Genomic DNA, 22,605 nt, shown 5'->3' with positions numbered 1-22,605 from the left:
CGGCGGCTAGACTGCGCATGCGTGTCAGTGGCGCTAGCGGCGGACCCGGCTGGCAGTTCCTTCTCCAGAAGGAGAGATTCCTCTGCCATGGAGTCCTACGATGTGATCGCCAACCAGCCTGTTGTGATCGACAACGTGAGTTGCGTCCTTCCTATCTATAGGGGTACTTGGGCTCTCCTCGAAAGGGTCGCTTCCCCGGGTTCACCCTGAGCAGCCGGTTCTTTGTCACTGGCCCCGGCCTGTCAGGCGGGTTCAGCCACCGCCGCCTCCTTCCTCCCCTCATTATAGTCTGCAAGCAACGCAACCAGCCAGCAAAAGTGGGATGGAGAACTCTGGAGTGGATAAAGGGAAGGGTTATAGTCCAAGCCAGTCCTTGGGCCCTTGTCTGTAGGGGCCTTAACCGCTGTGTGAGAGCCTGTAGCCCGCCCTCTCCCGATCGCTCTATTGGCTGCTCTGGCTGTCCATCTTGGCCGATGATCCCGCCTCTGGGCCTAGCCGGATGAGGCTAGGCCTCTGCGGTGATTGGCTCGCGCCCCTGTCGTTCTTTCTGGCCGCCATATTGTTTTCCTTCTTGAAGGGGCGGGGCAGTGCTCCAGGGTTTTGGGGATTGGCTTCTGGGACTCCGGGTGGTGGGGCCTATAGGCGAGGTCCCGCCCGCGGGTGGAGAACGGCTAAGTTTTCCTTCTGTCTCAGCTGGCGCGGCGTCTTGTTGGTGTGGATTTGGGTGGGGCCGGAGAATCTGGTGCCAGAAAGTGCAGTAGGATGTCAGCTATTACTGTGATTGAAAATTACATAGTTGATAAAGGTCGAGAAGAAAAGACGGTGACAAAGCAAGCAGAGAGGTTGTCTTCCTCTTCGGAACGCCTAGTTCTTACGGAGAAAAAAATTACCAAACTTAATACTTGCCTGGCGCTCTAGCGCTTCCAGGGCGTTTTCGCATACATTCTGGTTGGATTTTCATAAAAACTGGACGCATAGTTTAAAAGGAATTTTGATCCTCGTGTTACCGATGAGAAAACGGAAGCGCGAAGACGTAACGTGAGCTCAAGGTCACACAGCAGAGGTGCCCTAAATACAGTGTTTTATTCGTCGTTCCGTTTGCCAGCACCCCCACGCAGAAGCATCAATAATGACCAATAGAAAGAATCTAAATACTGCTCTTATGTTGAGGGGAAAGTAGAAAATTGTAAAACGACTGCATTTCTGCCTTCGATTCAAAGCTTTGGCCCCACTCAGACTGACTGATCCCTTTCTGTGTCCCTTGTAGGTCCCGCCATTGAGGCAAAACCAACAGTTCCCTCTGTCGTAAGCTGACTGTCAGATTCTCTCTGTTGATTCAGCTCCTCGGACCTTAGGCATATTACAATGTTCTTTCCCGTTTAAGTTTCGGCTCTGTTAGGTAGATAGGAATTACTATCCCCAGCGTATGCAGGGATGTTAAATAACAGTATTCAAGCCACCCACCCAGCTTAGGAATTGAGCCAGTCATCAGACTGAGATCCAGTTCCAAGTTGCTTGCTTTTTCCAACTAAGATGTTTTTGTTGTTTTTGTTACCTTCTCCTTCTCTCCAGGGGTATGGTTTCCTCCTCGAAAGGGACAGAATTGAGCTCAATGAGACACTTTATTTTTTTCTTTTCTTTCTTTTTTTTGGAAACAGAGTCTCACTCTGTTGCTGAGTCTGAAATGCAGTGGCGCAATCACAGCTCACTGCAGCCTCAACTTCCTGGGTTCAAGTGATCCTCCCCCTTCAGCCTCCCAAGTAGCTGGGACTACAGGCATGCATCACCATGCCCAGCTAATTTTTGTAATTTTTTGTAGACGGCATATCACTATGTTGGCCAGGCTGTTGCGATTCTCCCACCTTGGCCTCCCAAAGTGCTGGGATTGCAGGCCTGAGCCACCATGCCTAGCGACACCTCTTTTTTTTTTTTTTTTTTTTTTTGGTCGGGGAGTGGAGGGGACAGGGTCTCACTTTGTTGCCTAGAGTGGAGTGCAGTGGCGCAGTCTCAGCTCACTACAGCCTCCACTTACCAGTTCAAGCGATCCTCCTGCCACAGCCTCCCAAGTAACTGGGATTACAAATGTGCTCCACCACGCCAGCTAATTTTTGTATTTTTAGTAGAGACGGGGTTTCACCATGTTGGCCAGGCTGGTCTCTAACTCCTAACCTCAAATGATCCACCCGTCTCGGCCTCCCGAATTGCTGAGGTTACAGGCATGAGTCACCGCACCCAGCCCAGATATCTCATTTTTGAGAGGATTTTCTTATCTCTCTCACTAGACTATTTAAAATTTTTTATTTATTTTTTAATTTATAAAAAAAGTGTTTCCCTTTTTTAAATTTAAAATTTTTATTTCTTTTTAAAAAGACGGGGTTTCACCATGTTGGTCAGGCTGGTCTTGAACTCCCGACCTCAGGTGATCCGCCCGCCTTGGCCTCCAAAGTGCTTAGATAACAGGCGTGAGCCACCACGCCCGGCCAAGAAAGATTTTTTAAAAGTTGGTATTGTTTTAGTCTCACTTCTCTCCACACACACACGGTACCTAGGGTCTGGCACTTCTGTGTGCTCAATAAATGTTTTTTCGTTGGATTGATAGGTAATTGAGTGAATGACTGAGTATCTCTATCATAGTAACAAAGATATTCCTAAAGAAAAGATGGGGAGTTTGCTCTAGTTAATTACTGCATTACTGCAGAGGACTGAGTAGGACTCTTTGTTCTTGATGTTGATTTTCGGAGAGCACTATGATTTCTGTCTTCAGCCAGTCTCTTTGTGCTTCTTCTGCCTTATTCTTAGCTGTAAAAAAGAAACATATATAGAAATTCAATTTCCTGTTTTCATCAGCAATGCAGAAGGAACAATCTGTCCATCCCACCAGCTCCTTTGCTTCTTGAATTGCTGGGCAGGAGTTCCATCTCTTGCCATTTTCTTTAACATCACTTACACTAATGCTTCTTAGTTTTTTTCTTTCTCTTTCCTGATAGTATGTTTGGAAATGCATTACAGCAGTGATACATTTTTAGTTTCAAGATTTAAAGAATTGACTTGTCTTTTTTTTTTTTTTTTTTTCTTTTTTGCCTTTGGGAAAACATATCCTTTATTATGGCAATAATTCTGCCAAAAGGTGAAGTAGGAGAAACTTAAGTTATTTTCCTATTAGTATTTGCTGAATATCAGCCGCATTTTTAGATCTGGGTCTCAGGTAGTTCTTGCTGTTTAACATTTGGGGTGGGGGCTGTTTTGTTTTTATTATTTTCAAGATGGTAGATGTGTAGGAAACATTATTTCAAATGTGTCACTAGCTTTATTAACTCCATAGCTTAACTTGTTGCTACACTTTGTTTACAGACTTAGGAGAGTGTAATTAAAAGAATGCAGGAGAGAGAAAGCAGGGAAAGAGTCCCATTAGGTTCACAGCCTTTCCCAATCATAAGACAACCGTGACCATTCCTTTCATCCTACTCTAGTATCAAGTCAGTTCATCAGAATTTAATGAAGAAAATGGAGGGGTGGGTAGGTGTGTGTTTTAATGACAATCATAAAATGATAGGTATTTTTTTAAATCACCTAAGAAGCTTTATAATGATAGGTATTTTTTAAAACCAAATATGTCATTTCTTCCCAAAGGCATATCATAGATAATAGTGTAAGATAAGAGCAGCTCCTAGACCACATTTTGAGGACTACACTTTGATCATAATTCCATGTTTATTCTGAAACTCAAATCTGCTAACATCCAGGCTATACATGGTGGCTCACTACTGTAATTCCAGCATTTTGGAAAGCCAAGACTGGAAGATCATTTCAGCCCAGGAATTGGAGACCAGCCTGAGCAACATAGTGAGACTTCATCTATACTTAAAAAAAAAAAGTTAGCCAGGCTTGGAGGGATGACCTGTAGGAGGCTGAAGCAGGAAAGTCACTTGAGTCCAGGAGTTTGAGGCTGCAGTGAGATGGTGCACCTCACTCCAGACTGTTTAAAACAAACAAACAAACAAACAAACAAACAAACAAAAACCTCTAAGTTTACAGTTTTGCCCTAAACCTAAAATGGATCAACATTCTTGTCAAACTTAAAACTGTCTTTGTGGCTGTATGGACCTAAATGCAGGAACATGTTGATTTTTGGAAATTTAGCAATAAGCTGAGTATTTGTTTGTTTTGCTTTGGATGTTGTGCTGCTTCTGCCCCCTTTTTAAAAACAAACAAATAAACAAAAATAGACAGATGCTTTAAACATACAGAAAAATTCAGTGTGGAATATAACAAACACCCAGGTAGCATTTGTCTGCTACCGAGATTTAATAAATATTGACATGTTGCCATATTTGCCTTGGTATTTTTTTGCTTCAGTGTACTCATCCACCTTCATGTTTTGAGGAAATAAAACATTACAGAAATAATTGAAGACTCTTTGTACCCCTCCACAACCCTATCTTTTTTTTTGAGACAAGGTCTCACTCTGTTGCCCAGGTTGGAGTTCAGTGGCATAATCACAGCTCCCTGCAGCCTCAACCTGCCAGGCTTAAGCAGTCCTCCCACCTCAGCCTCCCAAGTAGCTGGGACTACAGCCATGAACCACTGTGCTCAGCTTTTTTTTCCCCTTAATTTGTAGAAATGGGCTCTCCCTGTGTTGCCCAGGCAGGTCTAGAACTCCTGGGCTGAAATAATCCTCTCACCTCAGCTTCCCAAAGTGCTGGGATTACAGGCATAAGCCACTGCAACTGGCAACCCTATCCTTTCTGTTTCACAAATAACCCCCAAAACAACCATCATGATAAAATTGTGCTCCTTTTCAAGTCAGGAAGATAAGCCAGGAGAATTGTTTGAGCTCAGTTCAAGACCAGCCAGGGCAATAGAGCAAGACCCCATCTCTTTAAAAAAAAAAATGTCCTCCTTTCCACCTATGATCTTTTTTAAATTTTTGATTATTATTTGTTTTTAATTTTTTTCTTTTAGAGATGAGGTCTCACTCTGTCACCCAGATTAGGTTGCAGTGCTTCAGTCACAATTCACTGCAGCCTCAAACTCCTGAGCTCAAGCAATCCTCCTGCCTCAGCCTCCCAAGTAGCTGGGAGTACCAGAGCAAACCACCATGCATGGATTCACCCATGATTTTATGTATATGTGTATTTTAAGTTTGCGTTGGGGAGGGAGTGTGCTGTTTTGTGTTTTGAAAGTTTACTTAAGTGCTATCATCTACTGCTATCTCTTTTTATTATAGCAATTTCAAACATACAAAAGGAGAAAGAATAGTGTAAGGAATATCCATATATCCCGTCACCTAGCTGTAACAGTTATAAACTCTTGGCCAATCATTTGAACTACATTCCTGCCCACTTCCCTCTCCCACATTTTTTTTTTTCCTGAGATAGAATCTCACTGTGTCACCCAGGCTGGAGTGCAGTGATGCTTTCTGGGCTCAACCGATTCTCCTGCCTCAGCCTCCCGAGTAGCTGGGACTACAGGCACATGCCACTGTGCCCAGCTAATTTTTGTATTTTTAGTAGAGACAGGGTTTTGCCATGTTGGCCAGCCTGGTCTCGAACTCCTGACCTCAAGAGATCTGCCTGCCTCAGCCTCCCAAAGTGCTGGCATTATAGGCATGAGCCACTGTGCACAGCCCCACACTCATTTAAAAACATAATATACTATTATCACACCTAATCAAATTAACAAGTCTCTTAATCTTATCAGTTATCTAGTCAATGTTCAGATTTCACTAATTGTCTCAATTTTTTTTTATAATTTGTCACCAGTCTTCTGATTCTACTAATGCTGATTCACTTAAGTTTTAGGAACACTAGAATTAGCTGAGGAAATGAAGTCAATGTGTTTATGTAACACTGTCACTTGCAGTGTGACATTCAGGCTGTTGGTTGTACAGCTTCAGCAAGAATCCATCCCTAGCTTGACAGAAAAGGTGAAGAAGAGGTGACTTACAAAGATATTTTCACAGCCGAGCATGGTGGCTCACGCCTGTAATTCCAGCACTTTGGGAGGCCGAGGTGGGTAGATCACAAGGTCAAGAGATCGAGACCATCCTGGCCAACATGATGAAACCCCGTCTCTACTAAAAATACAAAAATTAGCTGGGTGTGGTGGCAGGTACCTGTAGTCCCAGCTACTCAGGAGGCTGAAGCAGGAGAATCGCTTGAACCTGGGAGGCGGAGGTTGTAGTGAGCCAAGATCTCACCATTGTACTCCAGCCTGCGCAACAGAGTGAGACTCTGTGTCAAAAAAAAAAAAAAAAAAAGATATTTTCACTGTTCAATTATGTATATTTTGCAAGCCAAGGATATGCTTCACACTGAGCTACGTCCTCTGAGGGTAAAAAAGAAATCAAATACCATGTGGAAGAAGAAACATCACTAATTAGTGGCTAGAAATACCTAGAATAGGGATCTCAAACTCAATGCCTGAGAAGCCAGGCAAGAATGGAAATAAAGGAAAAGAGATGAGAGAGAATAGCCTGAAAGGCACCTCTTCCAGGGTGGGAATTCTGAAAGGTGCATTGAATTGACCATGCCTGACCAAAGTACTAACTGCTTCTCATTCCTATCCAGTTGTCCCCATGCAGGAATATGGGCCTAGTGTTGCCAGATACTCTGATTTTTAAAAAATTGATTATATATTTTGAATTTTTTTCTTTTTCTTTTTCTTTTTAAATAATTTTCTTAGTCTCATGAGATCTGGTGAATTTTTCATACATATTTTTTGAGGCAGAAGCTCACTCTATTGCCCAGTCTGGAGTACAGTGGCAAGATCACGCCACTGCAGCCTTGACCTCTTGGGCACAGCCTTCCAAGCAGCAGGAACTACAGAACCCCACCACCATGCCTGGGTAATTTTTAAATGTTTTATAGGCTGGGTGCTGTGGCCAGGTAATCCTAGCACTTTGGGAGGCCAAGGCAGGTGGATCACTTGAGATCAGGAGTTTGAGACCAGCCTAACCAACATGGTAACCCCATCTACACTAAAAATACAAAAATTAGCTGGGTGCAGCACTGCATGGTAGTGCACACCTGTAATCCCAGCTACTCGGGAGGCTGATACAGGAGAATCGCTTGAATCCAGGAGGTGGAGGGAGCCAAGATGGCGGCACTGCACTTTAGCCTGGGTGACAGAGCCAGACTCCATCTCAATCAATCAATCAGTCAATCAATGTTGTCCAGGCTGGTCTCTCGAACTTCTGGGCTCAAGCGACCTGTATCTGCCTTTCAAAGTCTTGGGATGACAGGTGTGGGCCCCTGCACCCGGTCATAATTTTTGTTTGGTTTGTTTTGAGACAAGATCCTACTGTGGCATCCAGGCTGTAGTACAGGAGTGCAATTACAGGTTGCTGCAGCCTTGACCTCCCAGACTCAAGTGATCCTCTGACCTCAGCCTCCTGATTAGCTGGGACCACAGGCACATACCACCATGCCCAGCTAATTTTTGTATTTTTGGTAGAGATGGGGTTTCACCATTTTGTGCAGCCTGTTCTCAATTTTCCGGGCTCAAGCAATCTTCCCAGCTCAGCCTCCCAAGTAGCTAGGAGTACAGGCATGCACCACCATGCCTGGTTAACTTTTTGGTATTTTTTGTAGGAATAGGGTTTCTCCATTTTGGCCAGGCTGTTCTCAAACTCCTGGTCTCACAGTGATCTGCCTGCCTCGGCCGCCCTAAGTGTTTGGATTACAGGCATGAGTCACCACACCTGGCCAAGAGTACTCAAGAAGCCTCCACCAGGCATTTTTTCATTTGGCTTTGCCAGGGTAAATAACAAAGACTGTGGCAGCTCATTTGCCATGTGCACAGTTCCTAGTTGTAAATACTGTTAAAGAAATGGACATAACCCTTTTGTATGCTCTTGAGCAGAATTTGTATGGCTTGAGCAGAACTAAGGCAGCTCAGCTGCTCCTCATTCTCCACTGATTCTTCACACTGTGACTGGCCTGGCAGGCCTGCCTGGGGGCTGCAGGGACATGCTGGGTCTGGTCCCACCTTGTGCATCACCCCCAGTGCCGCTTTCCCCTTTTCTGAACTGCCTCTGCCTGGGGCTTCTGGCATTTCAGCTGGTCATTCAGGTTCCATACTTTAGGTTCTATCTGCCAGTCACTTGCACATGATCTTAACTTTACTCAGCCAGAATCTGTTGAGCACCCAGCAAATGCCAGATACTGCTGAAGTATACTTTCTGGCCTTAAGGAACTTCAACTGAAAAGAGACAAAAGTGGAAACTTGACATTGTAATAGAAAGCAGAAGGAAGTGCATGCCACCTCGTGGTGCAGGTAATGGGGATTTGCTGTGAGATAATAGGAAGAGGATCATTAATTCCAACTGGGGATTTTTCTTCAGGAGGAAGGCAGTGATATTTGACTCTTGCTGGGAAGGACAGAGAAGAAAAAATGAATCTGACATCACAGTCTGCCTGTTTACCCAGACTCTAGTCCTTTTGCTAGTAAACTAAAAATCAAATACCCAGGAAAATCATCTCTTAAAAATATCCAGGGTCTGAAGGACAGATCTCATCCTCTCTTGTTTTTAACCTCTGCCAGGAGACCCAATTAGTCTGTTGGCCTCACCACACCCAGATGAAGGCAATGAGCAATCACTGGAAGCCTGCGCAAACAGGTTCTAGGAGTTCCCTTCTTGCCTGTCGGTGCCTTGCTCTCAGAGCCCTTGGGTTTGGAGGCAGGTTCCCCTTCCTTTCCAGTCTTTCAGCTCACTCGACAGCTGCACCTCTTTCAGGCTCCTTGTTGTACTGCCCAGACCAATGAGTTTGCACATTGTCTTCTGTTTTCTGTCTCTTCTGTTGGCAAAGGTTCCTGTTCTCTTAAAGAACTGGCTGCCCTGCTCTCCTCTCATACCACTTTTTCCGCCCTTCAACCACTTCTTTTTTTTTTTTTTTTCTGAGATGGAGTCTCACTCTGTCTCCCAGGCTGGAATGCAGTGGTACGATCTCGGCTCACTGCAACCTCCGCCTGCCAGGTTCAGGTGATTCTCCTGCCTCAGCCTCCCTGAGTAGCTGGAATGATAGATGTATAGCACCACACGCAGGTAATTTTTGTATTTTTAGTAGAGACAGGGTTTCGCCATGTTGGCCAGGCTGGTCTTGAACTCTCTGGCCTCATGTGATCTGCCTGCCTTGGCCTCCCAAAGTGCTGGGATTACAGGCATGAGCCACCTGACTCCAATCACTTGCTTCCTCCACTAACCTCTGTCATGCCAGAGGCAGACACCAGGATGGCCAGTCTCACTCCTCCTCTCCTGCAGAGGAGCAGGAAAAAGAGAGACAAGGAGGGAAGCAGGCGTGTTGCAGGGAAGCCTTTGGTGCAGATAACCTTGGCTACTTGGTGTCTCCTGCTGTGTTTACTGCTTGCAGAGTGGGGTCTGGAAACACCACACTCCACCCCAGGAGAGTGGTCAACAGGCAGCAGGAAAAGGCTTACCCCAGTTATGGGTGCAGCTGCAAACCATGGTGGGTTAGAAAGGTGAGGATATCAGGTGTGGTGGTAGAAGAGCAAAGAAGAAAGAGGACAGGATGTATCTATAAGCAATATTAAGCCTGGACATCTGTCCTGCACAGGGTTGGTCTCTGTGTCTAGAGTCAGTATTTACATTGATTGGGCCCTGGGTGGCACGTAAGATGCAGGGAGAACTCAGATTCTTTTCTGGACACCTTACTCAACATACCAAGTATTGGAGCAGTAGGACTATGGTTCCCTTCTCCTATTCTCAGATGAAGCTTTGGGGCTTCGCTGCTCTTTACCATCAGGAGACCAAGGAGTAAAAGGAAAGCATAGTAAAAAAACAACAAAAATCTCCCAAAGCATAGTGCTCTGCCCCTGCAATAAGAACCAGACATCACATGTTCCATGGGAGTCTGTTTCAAACATGATAATGCTCAAGGCAGTGTCTGTCACAGAGGCCGGGAGAGTTCAGGCCTAAGCCAGGAAAGTAGGTTAAAAGCACCCAGGGTGGTACAACAAGGAATCATGTGCTTTCCCACCTTATATTCCTGAACTTGGCTGCTTTGATGCTTCTAGGTACTTTCTTTCTTTGTTTTATTATTATTTTTTTTTGAGACAGAGTTTCGCTCTTGTTACCCAGGCTGGAGTGCAATGGCGCGATCTCGGCTCACTGCAACCTCCACCTCCTGGGTTCAGGCAATTCTCCTGCCTCAGCCTCCTGAATAGCTGGGATTACAGGCACGCGCCACCATGCCCAGCTAATGTTTTGTATTTTTAGTAGAGACGGGGTTTCACCATGTTGACCAGGATGGTCTCGATCTCTTGACCTTGTGATCCACCTGCCTCAGCCTCCCAAAGTGCTGGGATTACAGGCTTGAGCCACTGCACCCGGCTTAGGTACTTTCTTCTTTCCTCAAGTTTTCTGTCTTTTTCTTTCCTTTATTACTAGTATTTTCAATTCCCAAAGCAAAACATGTTCAATGTAGAAAAGTCAAAGACTCCAGAAAAATCACACAACGTTGAGTATACAGTGAAAATCCTCATCACCATCCTATTTCTACTTCCCTCCCTTTGGTGTGCATTCACCTTTTTCTAGGTTCAAATAAATGTATATATTATATACAAATATTAGACCTTTTTAAAAAAAATTTCTATGAGACAGTCTTCCTCTGTCACCCAGGCTGGAGTGTACTGGCACAATCTTGGCTCACTTCAATCTCTGCCTCCTGGGTTCAAGTGATTCTTCCACCTCAGTCCCCTGAGTAACTGGAACTACAGGTGCACGCCAACACACCCGACTAAATTTTGTATTTTTAGTAGAGACAAGGTTTCACCATGATGGCCAGGCTGGTCTCGAACTCCTGACCTCAAGTGATCTGCCCACCTCTGCCTCCCAAAGTGCTGGGATTACAGGTGTGAGCCACTGCACCCAGCTGCTTTCTTTTTCTTAAATACAAATAATACCGTGTAATAATATATTTCTCTTGCTTTTGTAATAGTTCTGACTCCTCATTCTCTCTCTTCTTTCCTCAGGGATCCGGTGTGATTAAAGCTGGTTTTGCTGGTGATCAGATCCCCAAATACTGCTTTCCAAACTAGTAAGTCATTCTGTAGCTTAGACGTTTGGGAGGTTTGTCAGCTTTGTTATAGGGCCAGCCCTATAAGGGACAGATGCTGGGTTGGCGTCAACAAAGGAAAACAGTTGTCTACATGGTACAATTTGAGAGGCACGGACAAGAAGCCTCTTTTTAAAAATCTGATTTTTATCTGATGCTAAAAATTGTATGATTGGTAACTTATTGCTTTGGATGATTGCCTCTTTGTGGAGCCCTTTTAAAAAAATTCTCAGCCGGGCGCGGTGGCTCAAGCCTGTAATCCCAGCACTTTGGGAGGCCGAGGCGGGTGGATCATGAGGTCGAGAGATCGAGACCATCCTGGTCAACATGGTGAAACCCCGTCTCTACTAAAAATACAAAAAATTAGCTGGGCATGGTGGCTCGTGCCTGTAATCCCAGCTACTCAGGAGGCTGAGGCAGGAGAATTGCCTGAGCCCAGGAGGCAGAGGTTGCGGTGAGCCGAGATCGTGCCATTGCACTCCAGCCTGGGTTACAAGAGTGAAACTCTGTCTCAAAAAAAAAAAAAAAAAATTCTCCTATCACCCAGGCTGCAGATTAACATTTAACCCACCTACCATCTTTTTTTTTTTCTTTTTTTCTTTTTTTTGAGATGGAGTCTTGCTCTATCACCCAGGCTGTAGTACAGTGGCACAATCTTGGCTCATGGCATCCTCTGCTGCCTGGGTTCAAGTGATTCCCCTGCCTCAGCCTCCTGAGTAGCTGGGACTACAGGCACCTGCCACCACACCCTGCTGATTTTTTTGTACTTTAGGGATAGAGATGGGGTTTCACCATGTTGGCCAGGATGGTCTCAATCTCCTGACTTCATGATTCACCTGCCTCAGCCTCCCAGAGTGCTGGGATTACAGGCATGAGCCACCGCGCCCGGCCTAACCCACCTACCATCTTAATGAGAAGGAGTTTCTCAGAGCTTTCCTCCTAAGGCTCAGAGACTGCAGGCAGGAGAAGAGCATAGAGGCTTAGAGGAAGGGCTTAAAGGAGGAGGGAAAGGAAGAGGCTATCTGTCTGATCTGTAGCGTCACAGTTTATTTTGGTTTTTTTTTTTTTTTTTTGGAGACAGAGTTTCGATGTTGTTACCCAGGCTGGAGTGCAATGGCGCGATCTTGGCTCACCGCAACCTCCGCCTCCTGGGTTCAAGCAATTCTCCTGCCTCAGCCTCCCAAGTAGCTGGGACTACAGGCGTGCAGCACCACGCCCGGCTAATTTTTGTATTTTTAGTAGAGACGGGGTTTCACCTTGTTGACCAAGATGGTCTCGATATCTTGACCTCGTGATCCACCCGCCTTGGCCTCCCAAAGTGCTGGGATTATAGGCGTGAGCCACCGTGCCCGGCTGGTTTTGTTTTTTTAAGACGGAGTCTCATTCTGTAGCCCAGGCTGGAGTGCAGTGGTGCAATCTCAGGTTACTGCAACCTCTGCCTTCTGGGTTCAAGCAATTCTCATGCCTCAGCCTCCCAAGTAGCTGAGATTACAGGCATGTGCCACGATGCCCAGCTAATTTTTGTATTTTTAGCAGAGGCAGGGTTTCACCATGTTGCCCAGGCTGGCCTCAAACTCCTGACCTCAAATGATCCACCTGCCTTGGCCTCCCAAAGTGCTGGGATTATAGGTATGAGCCACTGAGCCCAGCCCAGCATCAGTTTTACTTAGAGGTCCTGGGAAGAGGACTAAGGACACTAACATTTTTTGAGTTAATCACTCGTTTAGAAATTCTCATTTTCTTATCTTTCTTGGTCTGTACATACACTGGGGAAAGAGGAGAACTAAAGGTATTGAATACCCTAAAAATTTGTTTTCATAATTTATAATAAATATAATAAAATATAAAATAATATATAAATAATACATGTTCGTTTTAGAAATTGTGGAAAATACAGAAAAGTAGAAGAAAATCAAAATCAACTGTGACCTCACTCCTCAAAGATAATCTCAGTAGAATTTGAGTGTGTATGTACATCTATACATCCTTCCTGTGTTCTGTCATGAAATGAAAAATGATGGTCCTCCTCACTCTCTTTTCTAGTGTGGGCCGACCCAAGCACGTTCGTGTCATGGCAGGAGCCCTCGAAGGTGACATCTTCATTGGCCCCAAAGCTGAGGTAATTCCCAGGCCTGCAGAACAAGCCTCAAGCCAGCAGAGGACCTTCATTATTCACCACATGGGACACGTCCCAACATTTGGACACACCCATAAGTAAAAGGAGCAACTTTCTCTGAAAATCTCCCTTTTTGGTTTATTTTTCCCAGAAACAGCCTGTGGTCTTGGAGAAGAAATATCTGGAACCCGACTTTGGGAAACACTGAGACCAGTCTAGAAAACATGGCTTTTACCTTCTGTATTCTGTCACTGCCTTATCAGTGATCAAACTGACTTGTTTTTTTGGCAAAAAGAATTCAGTGGGGAGATCCCGGCTGGTCTACCCTAGGGATGAGTTAATTAGCACAGCTTTGGCAGAGCCCTCATGCAGCCTTTTATAAGCAGAACAGCAGAATCACTGTTGCCATCCTTGGCCTCGAGTGCTGAGGCCCAGAAGTGGAAGCCAGGAGATTGTGTCCTGTAACCAGGCACTGAGGAAGGTACCTCCTGTCACTTGCCCTGGAGGCACCTGAGGGCCCATGGAAATGCAGAAGCCCCCTGCTTTGCCAGCTCCTCGGGAATGAGAGCAGTTTGCAGCAAACAGTATATAGACTTGGAGAATGAATGCCCACCCTTAGCCCTGGCAAGGAGAGCAGGGTGGGAGCTCAGGAAGCTGAGGCTTTTTTGGAAGTGATTCAGCTTGCACTGCTCAGTCTTGGGAGAGCAGGGTCCTGGGCGGAGCCTGACTGCTGCTACAAGCCCCATTCTCTTTTCCCAGGAGCACCGAGGGCTGCTCTCGATCCGCTATCCCATGGAGCATGGCATTGTCAAGGACTGGAACGACATGGAACGCATCTGGCAATATGTCTATTCTAAGGACCAGCTGCAGACTTTCTCAGAGGAGGTGAGGGTCCCATGTGTAGGGCACTCCTGTGGGTTATGCAAAGCTGTGTCAAACTCCTACCCTAAAGATGATGAGGAGGATGATGATAACTGCCAAGAGTGTTGGAGCCATTTGCTTTTCAGGAATATTCTAATTTAATCTTAAAACCATTCCTATGAGATATAGGTAGTATTATCTCATTTTATAAGCAAGAGAACAGGTTTAGAAAAGCCAACTCATATTTCCAAGGTCACTTTGTGAATAAAGGGTAGAGATGGGACTCAAACCTATGTCTTTTAGAATTCAGAGCCTATGCTCATTAACTTCTCATCCAGACTGGAGTGCAATAGCTCACTGCAGCCTCAACCTCTTGGGCTCAAGTAATCTTCCCATCTCAGCACCACCCTCTTAACACGCCCAGCTAAATTTTTTTTTTTTTTTTTTGCATTGGAGTTTTGCTCTTGTTGCCCAGGTTGGAGTGCAATGGTATGTTCTAGGCTCACAACAACCTCCACCTCCCGGATTCAAGTGATTCTCCTGCTTCAGCCTCCCGAGTAGCTAGGATTACAGCATGAGCTACAGTGCCTGGCCAATTTTTGTATTTTTTGTAGAGATAAGGTTTTGCCATGTTTCCCAGGCTGGTCTCAAACTCCTGCGTTCAAGCAGTCCATCCGCCTCCACCTCTCAAAGTGCTGGGATTACAGGCATGAGCCACCGTGTGCAGCCTGTGTTTATTAACTTCTGAGGAAGTAACCCTCTGTTCAAAAATGCAAAGGGAGACCGGTTGCTGTGGCTCACATCTGTAATCCCAGAAATTTGGGTGGCTCTCTTGAGCTCAGGAGTTTGAGATCAACCTGGGCAGCATGGTGAAACACCATCTCTACTAAAAATATGAAAAAAATAAATAAATAAATAGCCCAGGTGTGATGGTGCGAGCCTTAGTCCCAGCTACTTCGAAGGCTGAGGTGGGAGGATTGCTTGAGCTTGGGAGGCTGAGGTTGCAGTGAGCCAAGATCACACCACTCAACTCCCAGCCTGGGTGACAGAGCGAGACCCTGTCTCAAAAAAAAAAAAAAAAAAGAGAGAGGTGCAAACCAGGTGTATCAGTTTCTAGGTACAAATGGGATGTTCTGAGTCTTTTTTAAAGCAATGGCCCCCAAACTTTTTGGCTCCAGGGACTAGTTTCTTGGAAGACAATTTTTCTACGGGGGTTGGGGCTTGGGGTGTGGGGATAGTTTCTGGATGAAACTGTTCCACCTGTGATCATCAGGTATTTGATTCTCATGAGTATGCAACCTAGATCCTTCACATGCACAGTTCGCAGTAGGGTTCACACTCCTATGAGAATCTAGTGCCTTGGATGATCTGACAGGAGGTGGATCTCAGACAGTAATGCTGACTTACCTGCCACTCACCTCCTGCTGTTCGGCCTGGTCCGAACAGGCCACAGACTGGTACTGGTCTGTGGCAGGCAGTAGAGTGGGGGAAGAATTTAGAGTTTCACAACTTGACCATTGGAAATACACAGTAGACACAGGGGCCTGTATAACAATCTTGGAGGACAGGGAGGGAAGTTGGGGGCACAGCTGAGAACAGAATGAGATTTTAAAGAGGGCATTAACTTGAAAAGTTAAGAAACCTACTTGGGCAGGGATAGGTGACAGGCACAGCTTGGTTTTTTTTGGAGAGAGGCTGAGAAAAGTCCCCAGGGTCTCAAACCAGCAAGTCAGGGTCTTCTCCCCCAAGACTAATGAGGGTGGAAATCTGGCCTTGCCCTTATTGTCTCCCCGGCTCCTTTCACCAGCATCCTGTGCTCCTGACTGAGGCACCTTTAAACCCACGAAAAAACCGGGAACGAGCTGCTGAAGTTTTCTTTGAGACCTTCAACGTGCCCGCTCTTTTCATCTCCATGCAAGCTGTGCTCAGCCTGTAAGTAGCAGCTGGCTAGCCCAGCCCCTGTGGGGAAAGCAGTCCTTTGGCACAGCTGAGGTTGGCTCTCCTCTGGGATGGTTCAGAGTAACTTGAGCCCCCTCTGCTAGGGAAGGGTTAAAGATGGTGGGAAAGAGAGAGGCTTTTGCTGAAACTGAGCACTGAGGCTTTGTAGTTGAAAGCAGAGGAGGACATGTGGCTGCTATTGACCATATCCCAGTGTCAGGACTCCTAGCAGGTTTGGTCCCCAAGGCCTTGGCTCCGCCTGCTGAGGCAGCCACATGCTGCAGCAGCTCTTCCTGGAGGCCCCTGTAATGTGTCCACTTATTATTCAGCGCTAACTGTGGCTGGCTGCTCGGCCAGGCCCCTGAGATAACCATGATCCAAATGCCAGCACATTCCTTGTTCTCATGCCCCGTGGTTCCTCTCACACTCCTTCCCCACCTCACACCAGGGTGAGGCCTACTGCAGACATCATCCACGGTGACCTACAATGGGATTTATTTGACCCTATTAACTAATTGTGAGCTAGCGTTTAAAAATCAAGAGCTATCCCATCAAAATCCAAATTGTTGGCTTCTCTGAAAAAAATTGGACAATTTGGGACATATTCCCACAGGGCAGAAATCAGCTGGAGCTGAAGAGTGGCTGCCACTTAAGATGGAGCTGGAAAGCATGCCCTCCGACCCGCCCATGCTCTGTTGGCCTCCCCCAACTCAGCAGGGTGTCAGTTGCCTTACTTGCCTTTTTTTTGGAGGGAGACTGACAAAGGTCCCCAGGCTCTCAAACCAGCAAGCCAGGATCTCCTGCCTTCATTTTTTTTTTTTTTTTTTTTTTTTTGAGACAGAGTCTTGCTCTGTCACCCAGGCTAGAGTACAGTGGCATGATCTCGGCTCACTGCAACCTCTGCCTCCCGGGTTCAATCAGTTCTCTTGCCTCAGCTTCCTGAATGGTGGGATTACAGGCGTGTGCCATTACACCTGGCTAAGTTTTTTATATTTTTAGTTAAGATAGATTTTACCATGTTGGTCAGGCGGTCTCAAACACCTGACCTTGTGATTTGCCCGCCTCAGCCTCCCAAAGTGCTGGGATTACAGGCGTGAGCCACCACGCCCGGCCTCCTGCCTTCATTTTTTATGAAAGTGAAAAATATTCTTATTTTCCTTTATTCTTTTCCTACCTGGCCCCTGTAGGCATTTGAGGGGCTTTGCCTTTTGTCTAGAGACTTAAAACTGGCCCCTAGTCTGGGTGTCTGAAGTAACTGAAGGCCAGGCCATCTCAGACAGGAGGGCCTGCTCTTCTGGGCATGGGGAGGGAAGTTGAAGAAGCTTAGCAGCTTCCGTTGAGGTGTTTCATGGCTTGCTCCAACACTCAGGCTGCTTTAGTACCCAGTCCCTTCTAAGGCCCCTGGAGATAGGCAGGCCCAAGCTTTAGTTTAGCCAACACTGAATACTCAAAAGAAGTATATTTCTTCCAAGCTTGAGGAGGCAGTGCTTAGTGACGGTTTGCCCCTTTGCTTCAGTTATGCCACAGGCAGGACCACAGGGGTGGTGCTGGATTCTGGGGATGGCGTAACCCATGCTGTGCCCATTTATGAGGGCTTTGCCATGCCCCACTCCATCATGCGCATTGACATCGCGGGCCGGGATGTCTCTCGCTTCCTGCGCCTCTACCTGCGTAAGGAGGGCTACGATTTCCACTCATCCTCTGAGTTTGAGATTGTCAAGGCCATAAAGGAAGTAAGTGCTGCCCCTGGGCCTAGGGATGGAGTGGGGGTTTGGAGCCGAGCAGCCAGAACCCTGGTGACCTGCCTGGGGGGTCCCTGCCGATACCCTGTTCTTCCCAACCAGTTCTTCCCCACTTCACACTGACAGATTTGCCTTCCTGATGTGCTGCCATCTTGTTGGGGGAAAGGGAACTGCTTCCATTTCTTCAATCGGGTCATGGCTACATAGGGGCTCTCTTATGTTTCTTATACCTTATATGCAAATTAAATACGGTTTTGTTTTGTTTGTTTTCGAGATGGAGTCTCACTCTTTTGCCCAGGCTTTAGTACAGTGGTGCGATCTCAGCTCACTGTAATCTCCGCCTCCCGGGTTCAAGCAATTCTCCTGTCTCAGCCTCCCAGGTAGCTGGGATTATAGGCGCCCACCACCACACCCCAGTAATTTTTGTATTTTTCGCAGAGAGGAGGTTTCACCATGTTGATCAGGCTGGTCTCAAACTCCTGACCAAGTGATCTGCCCGCCTCAGCCTCCCAAAGTGCTGGGATTACAGGCATGAGCTACCACCTCTGGTCCTGGTTTTTTTATTTTTTAACATCCTCGAAGAAGTCATAATACATTTATTTAATACATTTGTCTTTGTAATGTAAGTAAACTGAACTCTCCTGCCACCTGTGGCTATAGGGAAACCACTGAGCTGGGTAGGACCAGAACCGTATGAGGGGTAGGAGAAAGATGCCTGGACCTGGGCTGAACTTAGGTTGTGGTCTCAGACCTAGAATCCAGAGGCCAGGTTTCCAAGCTTGCCCCCCAGGAAGGTGGAGCAGGTAAGAACTCATATGACCTGCCGGCCCCTGCTTCTGGGCAGCAGCTGTAGTGACCATTGGGGCAATCACAGCGTTTAGATATGTTTCTGCAGCAGCACATCCCTCCCCTGGGCCTTTGACTGAGTATGCACCAAGTTTCCCGCCAGCCTGACTGTCATGCTTGGTTCTGCAGAGAGCCTGCTACCTATCCATAAACCCCCAGAAGGATGAGACGCTAGAGACAGAGAAAGCTCAGTACTACCTGCCTGATGGCAGCACCATTGAGGTAGGTGGCCGGCCTTCTTCCTTTGGTTCCCTCAGGTCCACAAAAGCTCTGGGCCCAACCAGCATTCCCCACGAGGGGCTGGAGTCCAGCAAGCCAGTCCCTTTACACCAAGCTTGTTCCACCGGCTGCACATGGCCCAGGATGACTTTCAGTGAGGCCCAACACAAATTCATAAACTTTCTTAAAACATGAGATTTTTTTTCACGATTTTTTTTTTTTTAGCTTAGCAGCTATCATTAGTGTTAGTGTATTTTATGTGTGGCCCAAGACAATTCTTCCAGTGTGGCCCAGGGAAGCCGGGGCCACACTGGAATTGAATACCCCTGCTTTATACCTCTATCTGGAGCCGCAGAGCTCCTGAGAATGAGTGGCCCTGTCTCCTGCAGAGGAGGCAGCAGGGACTTTGCTCTCTCCCTCCAGAGGGAAGGAAGCTCCTAAGGGATTTTCCCACATCAGTATGAGATTTGGAAGTGTGATGGTTAGTGCCATCCTTCACCACACTAGCATACCTGGGCACAGTGCAGGGTGAGTTGCCACTCACTTGAACCTCCATTGATAGGACGTTTCCATGAGCAAATAAATCCATGTACTGATGCCAAAGATCTCTTGGCTGGAAAATGTCAGAGCAAGAATGAAATATAGAAGCCTCCCCTCACTAGTTTCTAGGAGCCCTATCTTTGTTCCTTCAAGCCCTTGACATGTAGAGTCTGTCTGGAACCTGGCCTTCATAGCCACCTAGTTACTAACTGATGTGCAGAGAGGCGTCTTCCATTCCCACTCCCAAAGGGACCTCCCCAACCTCTTCAGCTGGCCCTCCTATCTGCAGATTGGTCCTTCCCGATTCCGGGCCCCCGAGCTGCTCTTCAGGCCAGACTTGATCGGGGAGGAGAGTGAAGGCATCCACGAGGTCCTGGTGTTCGCCATCCAGAAGTCAGACATGGACCTGCGACGCACGCTTTTCTCCAACATCGTCCTGTCGGGAGGCTCTACCCTGTTCAAAGGTTGGTCTTTGCTCATGGAGCCCTCCCCCTGGAAACGTTCAGCTCCTCGTGGTTCCAGGCACCCAGTGAATTGACTTGAAGTTCACCTCTTCTGCCTATTCAGGTTTTGGTGACAGACTACTGAGTGAAGTGAAGAAACTAGCTCCAAAAGACGTGAAGATCAGGGTAGGAGCACGGTGGGGCCTGGCCTGGGTGGAACTGGGCCTCCGTGGACAGAGCGCCATCTGGTATAGCTTCCCTCTGGCTTTGCCCAAGCTCTTCAGGCAGCCATGGCTCTATAAGCAGCACCAGGTTCCCAGCCTATACGCTGACCCTGAGGTCTAGGTCAGCCACAGGGAGACTGAGTTCTTATTCTCCCTCTTCACTCCAAAGGAAGGCAGTTCTAATACCCAGATGAGACAGGGTACTAGGTAGAGGGCCCTTCATGTGATCTTTCAGGGAAACTATGATCTTGAGACTGACTTTTACTGCTGCTGTGCCCCCTACCCAGGCGGCTCCCTATCACACAGTCTGATGCCTTAGTGACGGGCGAAGGGAGTTGGCTATCTGAGGAGAGGGGCGATCCTAAAGGAGGGAGCGCAGTTCCTGCCGTGGAGTCTACTTCTCCCTGGCCCCAGATAGCCCCAGCTTCCCTGGGACCTCTGGGCACTGGAAACCTGCTTTCCCAGATGAGTGGCAGGCTGGCCACAGTGCCCTCCAGAGAGGCAGAGCTTCAGGCTTGTCATGTGAAATGCATCCTCTGCCTTGGGCAGAGAGAGGAGCCCATTGTAGGGAAAGGGAGCAGGAGGGCTGGAAGTCTTAGATTGCTCTTTCCCCCCACCTTTGCAGATATCTGCACCTCAGGAGAGACTCTATTCCACGTGGATTGGGTAAGTAGCTCTTCTGGGAGTGAGAACGGAACAGGAAGTGATGGCACTGATAACTCCTCAGCACCCCGTCCCTCTAAAGAAAACTCTGATTTGATTTGACCCTAGGGGACTGGCAGGCTCCACACATACACCCACTTCTCTCTCACACTGTTCCTCTGGGTTTCCTCCCTCTAGGGGCTCCATCCTTGCCTCCCTGGACACCTTTAAGAAGATGTGGGTCTCCAAGAAGGAATATGAGGAAGATGGTGCTCGATCCATCCACAGGAAAACCTTCTAATGTTGGGACGTCATCTTCACCTCTCTCTGAAGTTAACTCCACTTTAAAACTCGCTTTCTTGAGTCGGAGTGTTTGCGAGGAACTGCCTGTGTGTGTGTGAGTACGTGTGTGGGTACGAGTGTGTGCGCGCATGCGAGTGCCGTGTGGCCCAGGGACCCCGGGCCCAGAAAGGACGATGAACTACCTGCGATGATGACAGCCTGAGGCCTGGGGTTGACCACTAACTGGCTCCTGACAGGGAAGAGCGCTGGCAGAGGCTGCACTCCCTCCTCAGGTGGGCCTCTGGCTGGCTATGGGGGACTCCGTTTACTACCACAGGGAGAGAGAGGGAGGTAAGCCACCCCCTGGGAGACCTTGCTGCTGCCCATCCTAGGCTGGGCTGGCCCGACCCTCACCCCCACCCCCCAGGATGCCCCGAGGTCCCAGGCAGCTGCTGCCTTCCCTTGCTGGTCACTCTGCTATCGATGCCTCCTGACCACACATTGAAGACGGGCTGGGGTTGAGTTCTGTCTGATTTTGTTGCGATTTTGGTTTGGGAGGCTGGAAGAGCACCCCAAGAGCTATTACGGAGACTGGAGTCAGGAGAGAGCAGAGGCCTTCATGTTCACCAGGGAACAAGACCACACCGGCCACTGGAGGAGAGCAGGAACAGTCCTCCCTCTGAGTGGCTGCAGAGTTAATGTTCCCAGTCCAGTCCCCTTCTGGGGGCATTGGGAGAGTTTAAGGCGCCTGCTGGTTCCAGGTCCTCGCTTTCCATCTGTTCTTATTGCAATGCCATCTTCAGACAGTTTTATTTATTGAAGTGTTTGTTCAGTAAGGGGCTGGAGAGAGGGAACTTGCTGCCTTCTGCCCTGCCTCATTAATGTTTACAGCACCTGAGCTTAGCCTAGCCTCCAGGGCCCCACCTCTTCCTGCTGATGGTGAGAAGACAGTGTCCACAGGCTGCAGGACCATTTGAGATTGGATGCTACACTCAAAGACATGCCCACCAGCCTCTTTCTCCCTGTTGCTTTTGCTCACTGCCCTGGAATCAACAGGCTGGTTGCTGGTAAGATTTTCTGAAACAGGAGGTAGAATTTTTCTTTGGCAGAGGCCCCTAAGTAAGGGAGGGGTGTTGGAGAGCCCATGCCCTTAGGACTGGAGAAAGCTGCAATTAACCAAGTTGCCTTTTGCCACTGTAGCTGACCAGGGGACTAGGTTGTAGAGGTGGGAAGGCCCCCTCTGGGCTGATCTAGTGCCATTCTTGACCTTGGACCTGGTTGGTTAAGGAGGGAGAGGGCCAGACCAGAGTGCCAGGAGCTAATGGAGCCAGGCCTGACTCCTAGGAGTGGTCCAAAGGCCTTCAGCCCAGATGGTGCAAAGCTGGGGCCAGCCTGTCTTCACCGGCACCCTCACCTCTGACACCAAGACCCACCCCAATCCCAGACTCCATGCAGTGTTCTCCCCGACGCCATCCTATGACCAAAGGCCCCTGCCAGGTGTGGGCCGCAGCAGCAGGTGTGTGTGAAAGCGATATAGCGCCCCGCGGACTGCAGTGCGCTTAACCAACTCACCTCCCTTCTCTTAGCCCAAGCCTGTCCTTCGCACAGCCTCGCACAAACCACATTGCCTGGTGGGGCCCAGTGTACTGAAATAAAGTCGTTCCGAGAGACACATCA

At 47.8% G+C, this 22,605-nt stretch overlaps 1 protein-coding gene across 1 annotated transcript; it reads left to right on the top strand.

The window, feature by feature from the left end:
* Nucleotides 1–22,605, top strand: ACTR1A (actin related protein 1A). Its single transcript, XM_003922250.3, has 11 exons — nt 1–135; nt 10,993–11,057; nt 13,119–13,194; nt 13,951–14,076; nt 15,860–15,984; nt 17,507–17,723; nt 18,708–18,800; nt 19,627–19,801; nt 19,905–19,966; nt 20,630–20,670; nt 20,845–22,605. Exons 1-11 carry the CDS (start codon nt 88–90, stop codon nt 20,945–20,947), a joined length of 1,131 nt encoding a protein of 376 aa, XP_003922299.1. The 5' UTR covers nt 1–87; the 3' UTR covers nt 20,948–22,605.

This window comes from Saimiri boliviensis, chromosome 12 (genome assembly GCF_048565385.1).
Source record: "Saimiri boliviensis isolate mSaiBol1 chromosome 12, mSaiBol1.pri, whole genome shotgun sequence".
NCBI classification, from domain to species: Eukaryota; Metazoa; Chordata; class Mammalia; order Primates; family Cebidae; genus Saimiri; species Saimiri boliviensis.
The sequence above is the reverse complement of the archived record's forward strand: the minus strand, read 5'-3'. Positions and strand labels throughout refer to the sequence as shown.

Excerpts from the sequence above, each read along its gene's own strand:
- ACTR1A (XM_003922250.3), top strand. The coding sequence starts at position 88 with ATGGAGTCCTACGATGTGATCGCCAACCAGCCTGTTGTGATCGACAAC. Across the intron at positions 136-10,992 it reads AGCCTGTTGTGATCGACAAC|GGATCCGGTGTGATTAAAGC; the intron begins GTGAGTTGCGTC and ends TTCTTTCCTCAG. Across the intron at positions 11,058-13,118 it reads AAATACTGCTTTCCAAACTA|TGTGGGCCGACCCAAGCACG; the intron begins GTAAGTCATTCT and ends TCTCTTTTCTAG.